Source organism: Equus przewalskii, chromosome 31 (assembly GCF_037783145.1).
Source record: "Equus przewalskii isolate Varuska chromosome 31, EquPr2, whole genome shotgun sequence".
Taxonomy (NCBI): Eukaryota; Metazoa; Chordata; class Mammalia; order Perissodactyla; family Equidae; genus Equus; species Equus przewalskii.
This window is the reverse complement of record NC_091861.1, coordinates 14,073,940-14,086,926: the sequence shown is the minus strand read 5'-3', so window position 1 is coordinate 14,086,926 and position 12,987 is coordinate 14,073,940. Positions and strand designations below refer to the sequence as shown.

The window sequence follows — 12,987 nt, the reverse complement described above, 5'->3', positions numbered from 1 at the left end:
TTATTTATCAGTAGTTTTAAGGTCGGCTCCAGAATCCTGCACCCTGACAAGAAGGCCAGCTGATTCTCAGGCAGGTAGTTCAAAAATACTCTGGAAACACTGCGTATTTTTTGTTTTGCTGGTTTATTTCTTAGCTGTGTCATCACAGGCAAAAATGAAGCCCAACACTTTTATGGTTAACTTCATCTTCTTTTAGTTATTTTAATTTAAATGCAAAATTTTAATTTCGGGACTGTTTCTATCTTGTGACTTCTATGAGCCATGGTCTCCCATTATCAATTAGTGAGTGTCCAAGTACTTCTAAAAACTTTATTTCTCTAAGACTGTTAATGTCTCAGATTTTTCATAGGATTTCACATTTTACAAAGCATTTCTCATTTACCCAAAGCCTCATTGCTCTGAAAAAGTGTATCCGTACCACAGTGCCACATCAATCATATAGATTGCTGAAAATTGTTTTTTTGAAAACTAAGAATTGCTTTCTTTGGCCTAAATAATCACTATTAGCATCACTTATATCTCCATCCAATTCATGGTCCTAATTTCTGAGGCACCAGAGCGCCCTGTTGACCCTGCTTAAAGACAAGCAATTAAATAAAAAACAAACAAACAAAAACAACCAAAAAAGAAAAAAAAAGGAAAGAAAAGATTTTCATACTGCAGCTGTACAGCAGAGTGAAAGTAAGCCAATGGTGCATACTTGAGACCTGCTTGTTGGAAATTGCAAATAAAACTAGTAACCTTGCCTTGTCCCCACCCAGAGCTCCTTCGACCTGGGTGACCTGGGGCAATCTCAGGGATCAGGATTCAATTAATAGAATTGTCCCTCTTCTGCATCACAACATCCACTGGCCTGAAGAAGGTGCTGTTTCCCAGGAAAAGGAGTTAAATCCCCCCAAGAAACTCAGAGGACCATAGTTTGAAGAAAAAGTGTTGCTCACCAAGGGACTTATGCTCTGCCTTTCTCGGATTATACGCTTTGAGATTTTTATTTAAGATAACTTTCAGCATCTCCTTTTAGAGGTCAGATGTGAATGAGAAGAATTTGTTTGACTTGCTAATCTTGTGACAAACAGTTTATCCCCAGTGTAGCTTCCTGTCTTTGCTGACTGGTTATTTGAGGGCATTTTCTCCCTGTAAGACTGTGAAGAAGGCTCTAAAAATAAACAACATGGTTGCTTATTGGTGAGAACATATGTGAGCAGATGTCAGCTGGTAACAGCATATGGTGGCAACATGATAGCACCATGTTGCAGAAACCTGAGTGGTGGGCCTTCATCTTTCATGCAGGCCATTCAGAGTCCCGCAGCATCTCAGTTAAAAAGGGTTTTGACTAGAGGGTGTAATCCACACAAGGGTGAAAATATATCACTGGGATCTTGTTAGTGGGCTGGATGTTGGAGACGGTAAGTTACAGGGGATGGGAAAAGTCTTATCTATTTGAAAATTGAGAGATAAAAGGCACAAATCTGGCAAAAAAAAAAAAAAAAAAGAGGGAAAGAGAGGAATCCACAAGGCCTTTGTCTTTTGTCAAAAGAAATTTACAAGTCAGGTCTGAATAGTGGCAATGCTACTTCTAAAAGACAGGCTTTGGGTGAATGGAAGGTGTGTGGATTTTAAATCTGTGTAAGGAGCTAGGGGAGAAGTATATTCCTGCCAGGCACACAAGGCAATCAGAGCTTCATCTATCAAATAAATTAGATCACTAATAATGTTACATCCCTTGATCACCGTTTATTTGTCAGTCTCTTTGAAATATGTCATCTCATTTCAATCTTCTAAAAACCCTCACGGGTGGCATTATGTCTACTTCATCTTATAGAAACAGAGGCTTGGGAAAATCAAGGGATTTGTCCAAAGATTCACGGGAAACCTCTGACAGAGCAGGGCTTTCAACCTACATCTTCTCGCGCAAAAATCCTATATTTATTATTGACTCCACCACAGATAGGATAGCCTTTGAATGCTCAGCAATGTTTTCTCTTCAACTGGAGGTATTTTGAGGGGTATTTTCTTTTATAAGACTATAGTGGGCAATATACCAGATCTGGTTGCTGTGAATTTCAAGAAAGAGAAGTTCAAAATTTCAGGATGTAATAACCATCACGGAAGACATGTTTAATCCATTCCAAGGAGCCCTAGATTTTAAAACTGTAGCTAAGCAGCCCCAAACCAAGATCCATTTGTATTTTTGACTCATTGGAGAAGGACTTTTCATGGGCGGGTTAGAAATGATGACAGGTGGTTTTAAGAAAACTGAAATCTAGGCCAACCAAATGAAAAACAGAGTTTTATGCTTAATAGGTAGGCTGTCTTTTGTCAAAGGAGGTCAAGGCCTTTCTTATTCATCTTTATTATAAGTAAAGGTATTTATTTTACCATTTCAGTATATAAATTGTACATTGTTATTTTAACACTGGAGCGTGTTAAAGGGAAAACTGAATTCAGGAGCCTGACCGCTGGTTAAGGGATGCCAAAAGATCTGGGACTAGAATCCAGAAACCCCTGTAGATGCTTAGTGTCTAATCTTCTGGCCCTGAGTAGCAGGGACCTTGTATTTCTGGGGGAATGATAAGTACATTCAGCGAGTCCCTCTCCTACTTTGAGTCTTTGTATAGCTCTGTGCAAGGCATCTCCTCAGTAAAATAGCTAATGACTGTGCTTTTTAAAACTCCTAGCTGTCTGCCCAGTTGTTACAACACCTTCTGGCTCAGTGGGCAGCTTGTGCTCCAGACAGTCCCAGGTGCTCTGTGGGTACCTTGGTGAGTACACTTGTCTGCTTTATACCTCATTTGACATAGTGATAGCAAGCCCATCTTGAGTGTTTGTCTCCTGTGGGGAACTTGTCAGAGGCAAAATAGAATTCTGAAATGCAGCTTTGGAGCTGAACCATCACAAAGGTGCCCCCAATATTTTAGTCAGTGTATATGAGAAAAAAACCTATGAATAGCTTTGAAGTAATATGATGACTTGATAGCAATATGTGAAAGAGTGGATTGTGGGTGTATGAGATATGTGTTCCAGGGGTTCCAAATAGATTTGAAACATTGATCACCTGACCCTAATGGAAGACACTTTCTGGAGGGTTGAACAGAGTGGCCAGAATGTCCAGGGTCCTTTTTGTGTATCATATTTGTATCTGTTCTTATTCCTGACACTTAAAAGTCGCTCAATTAATGTTTCTTTACTGAACTGAAGGGGAGGAAGGAGATTTTCTCTCCTTTGACATTCTAGAGGGAGGCCTGAGGAAGAGTTATGCTGAAGCCATTGTTTGTGACCTTCATATTGTCATTCCTGGGTTGCATGAGAAAATGGACTTCCATGGGTCAAGCCTTCTGCTGACTGGACCTGGCAGCTTGCCACTTGCTCCTGACCCTCCAAACAAGTACAGACTCCTCAGAGCCAGTGCCATGAGTTAGTCTGGGGGACACCAAAGCCAGAGGTCTCACCCTTTTCTGATTTGGAACATTAATCAATTCAACCAGGTTTTATTGAGCGCCTACTGCATGATGGGCAATGAGACCACAGCAAAGACGTCTCAGATGATCCTGGCACTCAGGAACTCAGTGGCCCAAGTTGTCTCTGATCCATTCTCAGGAAGAGAGGAAATGGACTCACAATCCTGGCGTGGGTTCACTCTGCATTTTTGAGGCCCTGAGAAGATTTGGATTATTTTGATTCTAAGTGGGTGGAGGTCCTGGATAGGAACAAAATAAATGTTTTTATTACCCTGGTAGATGTCTGATTCACTGGTATATCCTAGTCTGCCATTTATCATGCTTAACCTTGCTTGTTAGGAATAAAAGAATAAAATAGTTTATTTACAGTGGCCTAAGCTAGGGTTTCCTCAAAAAGAACTGATCTATTGAGAATATGCATTTTTTTCAGTACAGAAAGCCTCACAGTGGCTAGAAGCTGCCATGTGAATGAAAAGAGGGAAAGGTTTGAATAAAAAGAGTGAAAGGCTTGATCCATGTTTTTAAAGTTCCCTTTCATAAGACAGATTATATTGTTTTTAATCTCTAAATTTGTGTTTTATTTCACTATCTAAACCAAGGAGTTAATTGTCTGACTTTTTTTTTCCCCCATTAGCTTTTTGGGAAAGAAAGGGAAGGAGAGAAGGAAAATATTTGTTGAATACCCCCCAGCTCTCTGGTACTTAGTTCACACCATCCTGGTTCTCCCCATGTTGGTCAGTTGGGCAGGGCCAGGATGACGATCCCCATTTTTCAGGAAGCTGTGCTTGGAGCAGTAAATCCCTTGTCCTCGGTCAAAGCACTCGCTACTGGCAGAGCCAAAATCTGAACTCAGGTCTGGCCTGATGCTCTCCACCTGTCCTCAGAGACCCCAAACTTTTTTGCCTTCCTTTTGCTTTACCTTTGGAATCCTGTCCCATTAATTTTATAATTTTCTTACCTACTACTTTAAATTAATTTCCTTTTCATCTTTTCCTCCCATAGTAAGCCAGTTGAGCAGCCTACCCTGGTTCTTTGCATGGTTTTCCTTCTTGGACACTCCTCTCACTTGGGGTTACTTTTGGTCATAGAATTGCATCAAGCTTCCCTCTTTCTTTGGTGAAAAAACATTGGAAACCCACCCTGCTCCTCAGCGAGTCTGGGAAAATCAGGAGTGTCTCCGAGGGCGTGGAGAGGAGATAGGCGCAGGCTCCAGTAGATTCCCATACAGTGGGAGGTGCCTCCACCCCACCCGGCTTCCAGGCCTCCAGGAAAGCCCTGCGGACCCCTTTCCGATCTTCCATGCAAGGCTGCTGAGCAGTGGGGCTCTGCATTTTTTTTTTGTCTCTGTTCTTAGAAATAGTAATTGAGTAAAAATGTAAGTGAGCGGATGCCAGGGGGCAGGCGTCCAGGGTCAGGGTGAATTTCTCCATGCTGAGTGTGATTCTGAACACTCGTTAAGTGAAGGCCGGCCTGTGCCAAGCAGCTCGAGGGCCATCCCTGTCACCTTGGGTGAACCGCTTCTCCATTCCAAGGAGATGCTGGGAGCGGCTGGAGGGAGCGCAGGGCCTGTGGCGCCTCCTGCTCTTCCACTCACTGTCTAACCTGGGTGTAGTTGATAACTCTGTGTTCTGACACTGAGGATTGGACTGGCAGCTCTGATGCTTCATCAGCTTTAAATAAAATCCCCTGGAGGACAGAATAGTCCTTGCTGTTCACAGCCCATGTGGCTCCTAAATCATTTTTCTCTTTTTAAATTCATCATCCCTAAAAATATTGGTTAAGATGAGGTTATCCTGCCCCAAAGTTTTCCCAATAAGATAAAAGAACCCAGAAGATAAGCAATAGAGACGGTCTCTTTTTGAACAAATGGATTAAAAGTCATGAAGGCGAATTCATTTTTTATTTTCATGTATTTACTGAGCAAGAGGCTTTTAAGTAGCTTGGTTAAGATTTAAAGATGGTGCTGCCAAAGTGTAGCCTGTGTTTGTGTCTCCCGAGGTGACATAAAAAGGAGATTCCCTGGCCTATCTCAGACCTACCTGCAGAGTCAGAATTGCTGGGGTTGGGGGACCCGAGGAATCTGCACATTTAAAAGCACTGCAGGTGACTTGGACCTCGCTCGAGCAGGAGGCACTGGATGCTTGGATTATGCAGGTCTGTTTGCTCCCGTCCTCCAGCACAGAAGGATCAGATGCAGTGGAGCCTCTGTTTGATCAGCTGGTCCTGCAGTTCTGGGACCCTGAATGCACAACACGGCTGAGTTTTCACCCTGGACTCTCCATTTGCCCAAACACATACAGATACCAAGATAGCTCTGTGGTTAATCGCACATATCACACTTATCTCCAGCTCACCATTCACCACAGTGAGGGGGACAGTGAGTGGCAAGGAAGTCGTTTAACCACATTGAGGGGTGGATGCATAGTTTGGAAGTTATGGATGAGAGTGATTGCCTCCACTCAGGTGCCTTCAACTGGGCAACTGTGGAGTGGAAAGGGGATTTCAAAACTAACATATACATGACATATATTGTATAATGTGTAAGTCAATGTCTAATGTTGAATTCCCGGAGGTCGCGTTTGGTCAAAGCACTGCCAGCCTCTTCATGGCCTGAATCCTGTTCTGAAACATTCCATGGGGTAAGGATCTAGCCAACAGTGGAATGTAAACTCCACTATCTCAGCCAAACTCAGCTTTGAGTAACTGCAATGTTCTCTTTCCGAATAGTGTTTTTCTCAACCAGAGCTATCAGAGCAGGTGAAAATCTGAGCCAGCTATTAAAAAGAAAAGTTAATGATAAATTACTTGTTATTGTCTTTGTGCAACCCTGTGCCTCTTGTTATTCTGATGTTATTTTGGAACCATTCAGCATTTTCTATCCACCCACACCAAATGGATAGTCTATAACTACTGTAGTGTTTTTGGCCATCAAACTAAGACAGAAATATCCAGTTCTCATATCTGGTCTTTATCACTAAACAGCCCACGTGGTCTGCATCACTGAAGTATGAAAAAAATGACTGATAGTATTAATTCTACTTCCCAACAAGCCTTCAATGGAAAATCTCTGCATTAACTACAAATATAGGTATGGCTTTAAGATCAATGTCAAATGCAAGCAGAGATCGTGGGAAGACTAAGGTAAAGACAAGACATTCTTAGGATGTATTGTTTATCAAGCATCCATGTGTTAGGCCCCAATGTTGGCATTAGTGATACTATCAGTGAATAAAACAGCAAAAATTTTGCCCTTGGGGAGTTTTGCATTCTGGATGAGGAAGATAGGCAAGTAATTAAAAAGATTACATAAGAATGGTAGAATTTGATAAATGTTGTAGGGGAGAGAAGTAGAACAGGGTTGAGGGATGGGGAGGCGAGTTGCAATTTTAGATGAGCTGGGCGTGTAAGGGCTCATTGAGAGGGTGGCATTTAAGCAGAAACTTGAGGGAGGTCAGAGAATAGCCTGGGGCTATCTGGGGAAGAGCATTTCTGGCAGAGGGAACAGCTGGTGCTGTTCCTGACATGTTTAGGGACTATCAGAAGTGTCCTAGAAGACGAGATTAGAGAGATAATGATGGACAGGTCATGCAGGGCCTTGTAGGCCATTGTAAAGTCTGAAGCTTTTCCTCTGACTAAAATGGGGAGAAGAGTGGATTTAGCCAAGGGGTTCCCATGGCTGTTAAGTTGAGAATAGTGTCCAGAGAGACCAGGGTAGGAACAGGAAATCCAGTGAGGAGCTCTTTGTAATGCATTAGAAGGACTCTTTGCAGCTGCATTTCTAGGTGCAATTGCTCTATACCAAGAATTTCCCTTGTGCTGAGTTCTTTCTTTAGTAAATAACTTGATAGGCAGGCTACAATGGGTTCTGTACGTAGAATGTGTATTTTGGTTTTTTTCATTGTTTTTAATTAATACTCCTGAGTTATTGGCAACTCACCCCCTTCCTTTCTGGAAAGAAGCTATCTTTGCACCCTTCTATGTATGAAAATAACCCCTTGGACCTCCCATCTTGTGCTGCCAAGTGTGGAATGACAGCTGTTGAGGTTCATACTTGCTATTAACACCTACTCACAACCATCTCCCAGTTGGTGTGCAGAGACAGTGGCACAAAACGCAGAGGTGACCATGCATTGGCTTAGGAGAATGACCAACTCTCTTGCCCTGCGTGAAGTAGAAAGTCAGGCTTAGAAGGATCTCTGGATCTTTCCAGCTGTGCCTAGTGAATTTGCCTAAACTTTGAAATGAGGTCATGAGCCAGGGAATTTATAAAACTATGTCTCTTATCAGTCAAAAAGCGTTTCTGTTGGACTAGAGTTTGCTTTCTAATTTTTAAGTTTTGAACAGCGAGACTTTGCCCTGGGATGTTGACTATATTCCTTCATCCTTCTGTACAAGAACTATCTATTGAGTCTACCGTGTGCCAGGCGCAGTGCGAGGTCTGCCGGTAGATGGAGGAATATAGTGTAGACTCTGACCTCGGGGAGCCTACAACTTACTGAGGAAATGAAGCAGACCGAACCAACCAAACAAAGACAAGAAGCCAACATCATGTGGTTGATTATAAGGAAGGGCTCTGAGAGGTCAGAAGAAGAATTGCTTACCTTGGTCTAGAGAGGTGAAGGAAGCCTTCTTTGGGGAGGTGATGTTTACTGCTTGAAAGTTGACCTTTGGGATTATAATTTGGCAGTCATCAGGCAGTAATAGGAAGCTGCTTATGTTTTCTGGAAGGAGAAGATTTGCCCTTTCATGTTTTCTTCTTTTGTGAGCTGGCATGACTACCATCTTGATGAATCATGGAACAGCGGAAGTGCTTAGTGTGCTTTGAAAACATTGATGTGTTCCTACAGGAGACTCGCTTTGAAATACTAAGGCTAGAGAATAGGGCGGGATGGTTATATCAAGTATTAGTTATCCCAAGTTGATACATTCAGAAGACATAATTGCCCTATTGCATAAAAAATCCATGTAACAATGTGCTGTGGTATAATGGAACTCTGTGGAATAGGGCATTATTTTACAAACTCAAGATCACTAGAGCTTTCTTCTTCATCTCAATGGCATAACACAAAGATGGATCTCTCACTGATATTATATGGACTTGTGGGTTGGCTGTGGCTCTGCTCCATGACATCTTCTTTCTGGGACCCAAGCTGAGGGAGCAGCCTCTAACATGGGTGTGCTGACTTCATGGTGAGACCATGAGAGGTGGCAGCTACGCCTACCTGTATTCCATTGGCCAAGCCTGATTTTAATAGGGTAGGAACAGGGCACAAGGGAGGGGCCATGTGAGGATGGGCCCAGGGGAGAGGGACAGACAACATTTTGAACAAATGATACACTGTACTACACTGTAGGTGGGGGAAGATGGGTTGGGGAAGAGAGAAAGATTTCACCCATGTTAAAAACTTTCCATATTGTGGGTATGACATGATTGGATCCGTACTGTTGCTTTATCTGTAGAATTATGAGGAGCTTTGTAATGGATATCTACTGACTAATTAGTAGGTTGACTTTATGAGACAGACATAAATGTCATCCTCTTCCCTTTTTATATATAATTTGCTCCTCCAACTGACACAAGTTTATCTGGTGTAAAAGGCACAGATGGGAGTACCAGGTTTCTGAAGCAAGTCCTGATGTGTTATGTGAAGTGTAGGTATGTCAGGGAAGCTCTGAATCTCAGGCTTACCTCCAAAACATGTAGTGACATTCCTTAGCCTTAGGGTCTCAGGTTGCCACCATGGTCCTGACACACCCAACAATATTGGGTAGATGTTGTCCACAGTAAGGATCCAGGCTAAGTTTCCATGAGAGTGTCTGTAGAGGCTTAACTGTTTGCTAGAGGGAGCATATCTTTCCTATTTCTTATCTCTCTTGTATGAGTTCCATGCCAGTTTGATGATTTCTTAAACATTGTGTACGATGTGGTTCCCTAGAAGACTGTCTAACTTGAACCTTTATCTCCTGACAGTGACCTGTCAGATAGATTGGTCAACTCATGCTCCTTATTACTGTGTCCAGTGAGCAAACTGGCGTGTAACCTTGCCTGGCCTGGGGCATCTTCTCTGTGACCCTCAACACAGTGGCAGCCATCCGTCCGCACTGACCTCCCCTGAGCATGCTACGTAGCTTGGTGCTTGCAAGTTTATGATCACCTCCACAGCCTATTCTTAGTAGCAGCAGATGCTGAGCTTTTCCATCCTGCTCTTGGGATCAGTGGTGGGAAAGAGCAGAAAAAAATGAAAGCATTGTTTTGCACATGGCTGGACATCTGTATTTCTGAATTGCCCTGTTGTGTGTATGATGCAACTGCTGGAGCTGTTTTGCTGAATGTGAACTTTGTGCACCGACTGGAGTCTAAATTGGTTTTGGATCCTTCTGAAATCTTAATGGTCAGACCCTATTTTTCTAATTGATTGGGTTGTATCTTTGCTCGGAAGTGGAGCTGCAAGTGGATTCTTGTCCGCAGCAGGGGTTGCTGTTCTGCTTTCCTGGTCTGTGTTCTTGTTTTCCCAAGGCTGCTCCTTACCTCTCCCATTGTCTGTATTCAGGAGAGCAGGCCGGCAGCTCCCTGAGGCTTCAAGGATTGTTTACCCAAGGCTTACTGGTAGGGAGAGAGCTGACTGTTTTTCAGAAACTAAACAGGTGAAGCACCAAGATCAGCTAACCTCCTAGGTGTGCGGGTACCATGGCAGAAACGTGGACTTGGGCCTCAGATGGCAAAGTACTCAGGGCCTTTACTGGAAGCTTTGACTGTCAAGTCTGTGGTGTCTGTTTCGTAGCTCTAGCGCAGAGATTCTCGATTTCACTAAGCATCACAATCACCTGGGGAGCATTTAACACATCCTCATGCTGGGTCCCCCTCCTGAAATTCTGACTCACAAATTGGTCTGGGGTGGGACCTGACGTCTTTTGTTTTCGAAAGGTCCCCAGGTGATTCTGACCTGCAACTAGAGTTAAGAACCTCTGTTTTGGGAGTTTACATAGCTTTTGCTAGAACCGAGTTTTGATCTAGCTCTCTGTGTTATAATATGAGTGAATTTCTGCATGAGGAAAAGGCATCTATTTGGGTAGGGGTGTTGAATAGGTGAAGAGGGTTTTATAACAATAAAATGAATAATAATGATACTGATAGCCAGCAGTTACTGACTACTTCTATTAGGCACTGTGCTAACCTCCTTATTAGCCCTATAAGATAAGCAGTATTATTATTCTCAGCTTTATCGATGGGGAAACCAAGGCTTACAGACAACATGTGACTGCCCCACAGTCACACAGCTAATAAGCGGCAGAACCAGACCTTGAACTTGGCCTGTCTGATTCCAGAGTTCATCCTATCAGTTACTCCCATAAGGTGATAAACTTAAACAGAAATAAGGAGATTTTGGATGAACGAATGAGATGTCAAAAAGGAGGATCCATTGAGTGAGAGTAATATGTATCTATGTATCAGGAAACCATTCTTTTCTGAAAAAGGAAAACAAGATATGTTTGGATATCTTTCTTTTTTTCTTCTAAATCCAGTATTTCTCTCCTAAAAACCTATGAAAGTTCAAGGCAGGCAGCAGGACTCAAGGGCTTGACTGCTGGTATTCAAATTAGGCAGTGGCTTCTGAGCTTAGTGCCTGTTTGTTCTCTGGGATCCCCATTTGAGGAATGGAAACGGTTTCTTCTTATATGAACATATACAAAGTATGGTGCATCCTTACAGATATCTCCTGTCCAGACTGGGCAATCACTGTAGTATGCAACATAAAATCCTGGTGTTTTACATTTTGTTCCCTGGATAGGAACAACGTTTTTTTTTGCAGGCTGGTAATCTGAATACTTGCTTAAACTACTGCATTAATCCTTTAATGCCTGTTAAAAGATCAGAATGGTACTAGGCCAGGGCCCTAGAAATTCCATCGCCAGTTCCTGGCAGTCCTCTCTATCCCCATACATATGAAGGAATGTTGCAGATTCAGGCACCCAATAAATATTTGTTAAATCAGGGAGTGAATGAATTTTGCAAATATGGACCATACTAGAAAGAGTGCCTTGCATGTTCTCGGGAAATGGGAGAGGGCTTAGACAATTGGTATGCTCCCAGTTTCTCCATGGGGCCACGTGGTCTGTTTGCCAACTCCCAATTGCCTAACTGAGAGACCTTTTTATATACTAAGCATAGAAAATATTAATAGGCCGTTTTTCTTTTAATCTTATCACCAGCTTCTACTCACATCTCTCAGCCTTGATGAAATGACACTGACTTTTTCTTTGCTCTCAGTAGCGTTTTTCATATAATAAGTTAGAAAAAGTTCAGAGTCCCCGGGGCACAGAGGAGAGAAGGAGAGAAGCTCCTTGCCAGCCCATGTGAAAGAGGAGAAGCCCAATTCTGCTGCATTCCTGCCACGGATAGTCCTGTGGGGACACCTGGATTAGACCCTACTCCCTCTGTGAGTTCAAACTGCTGTCACTGGAGTTATAAAGGGACAGTTAGGCCTGTGTTCTTGGGGCCTTAGCCAGACAACACAAGTATTTTTAGGGCTCTTCTTGTTTCAATCTGATTTCTGCTTGAAACTTTAATACATGCAGGCTGCACCGACACGACGTTTGAACTACTCTCTGGGTAGCGAAGGAGGGATCAGATTAGTACTACAGCCTTTAAGCAGGTTTTTTTTTTTTTTTTTTTTTTTTTTATTGCTAAATATCCAACAGGCTGAATGGAGGAAATTCGAGTCTAACCCTGGAGGGACCCCTGTTTAGTCATCTGTCTAGACAGACGAGTTCATATAATGGGCCTCTCTGTTTCTTTTTGCTTTGTTATAACAGACGGTGGTCCCTTCCTTTAAACGTTGTGAAGATGTCAACCTTTGGTTTTTTGATCCCATCCTACTGTTGATAAGCCAAGAAAGTGACTCATGTGTGAGCCAAAGATGACTCTCGAGTGTGACAATTAGTCTGTGATGTAATAGAAAGAAAATACTCGCTTTGTGCAGAGCAGACCTGGGCAAATTCCCAGCTGTGTACTATGGGGCAAGTCAGTTACCCTCTCTGAACCACATTTTTCTCTTCTCTAAAATGAGAATTAATGTTTGGAAATCTACTCCTTCATGGTACTTCAGAAAAGGAAATTAACACATAAAAATGCCTTGCATGCGGTGGGGACTGAAAATATTGTCATCCATTCACTCATTCATTTCAAGGTGATCAGAGAAGGCTCGAACTTTCTTGTTTTTGTATTCTGAGAACTATAGGAAAACTAGAAATTCCAGCCCAGGTTTTTAATAGCAAGTTGCCGTACATGGAGAAAAGCAAGTGATATTTTTTTAAAAGTCTAGGAAAAAATAAAAAGTAGTACCAATTTCTGTAAGAGGAAAATCATATTGGGGAGATTGTTTAAAATTTGGTAGAAGTAATTAAGGCAGAAGGACATCCTTGTTCTTAGCAAGAGGGCTTGAAACTCAGAAATTGCCTAAAAGGACTATGTGTGTTGGTAACTGTTTCTTCAACAAAATGGTACATCTCTCTCCTCTGTTATTTCACT

General features: G+C 42.5%; 1 protein-coding gene across 3 annotated transcripts in view; it reads left to right on the top strand.

Annotated features, from left to right (window-relative positions):
• Positions 1 to 12,987, top strand: part of TGFB2 (transforming growth factor beta 2) — an 84,647-nt gene that overhangs the window by 13,164 nt on the left and 58,496 nt on the right. For 2 of the 3 annotated variants that reach the window (XM_008509971.2, XM_008509983.2), the window contains exon 2: positions 2,679 to 2,762. The exons of the other annotated variant lie outside the window; for it this stretch is intronic. In XM_008509971.2, coding sequence (XP_008508193.1) covers positions 2,679 to 2,762 — 84 coding nt within the window. The remainder of the gene's footprint in view (positions 1 to 2,678; positions 2,763 to 12,987) is intronic. 3 annotated transcript variants of the gene reach the window in all.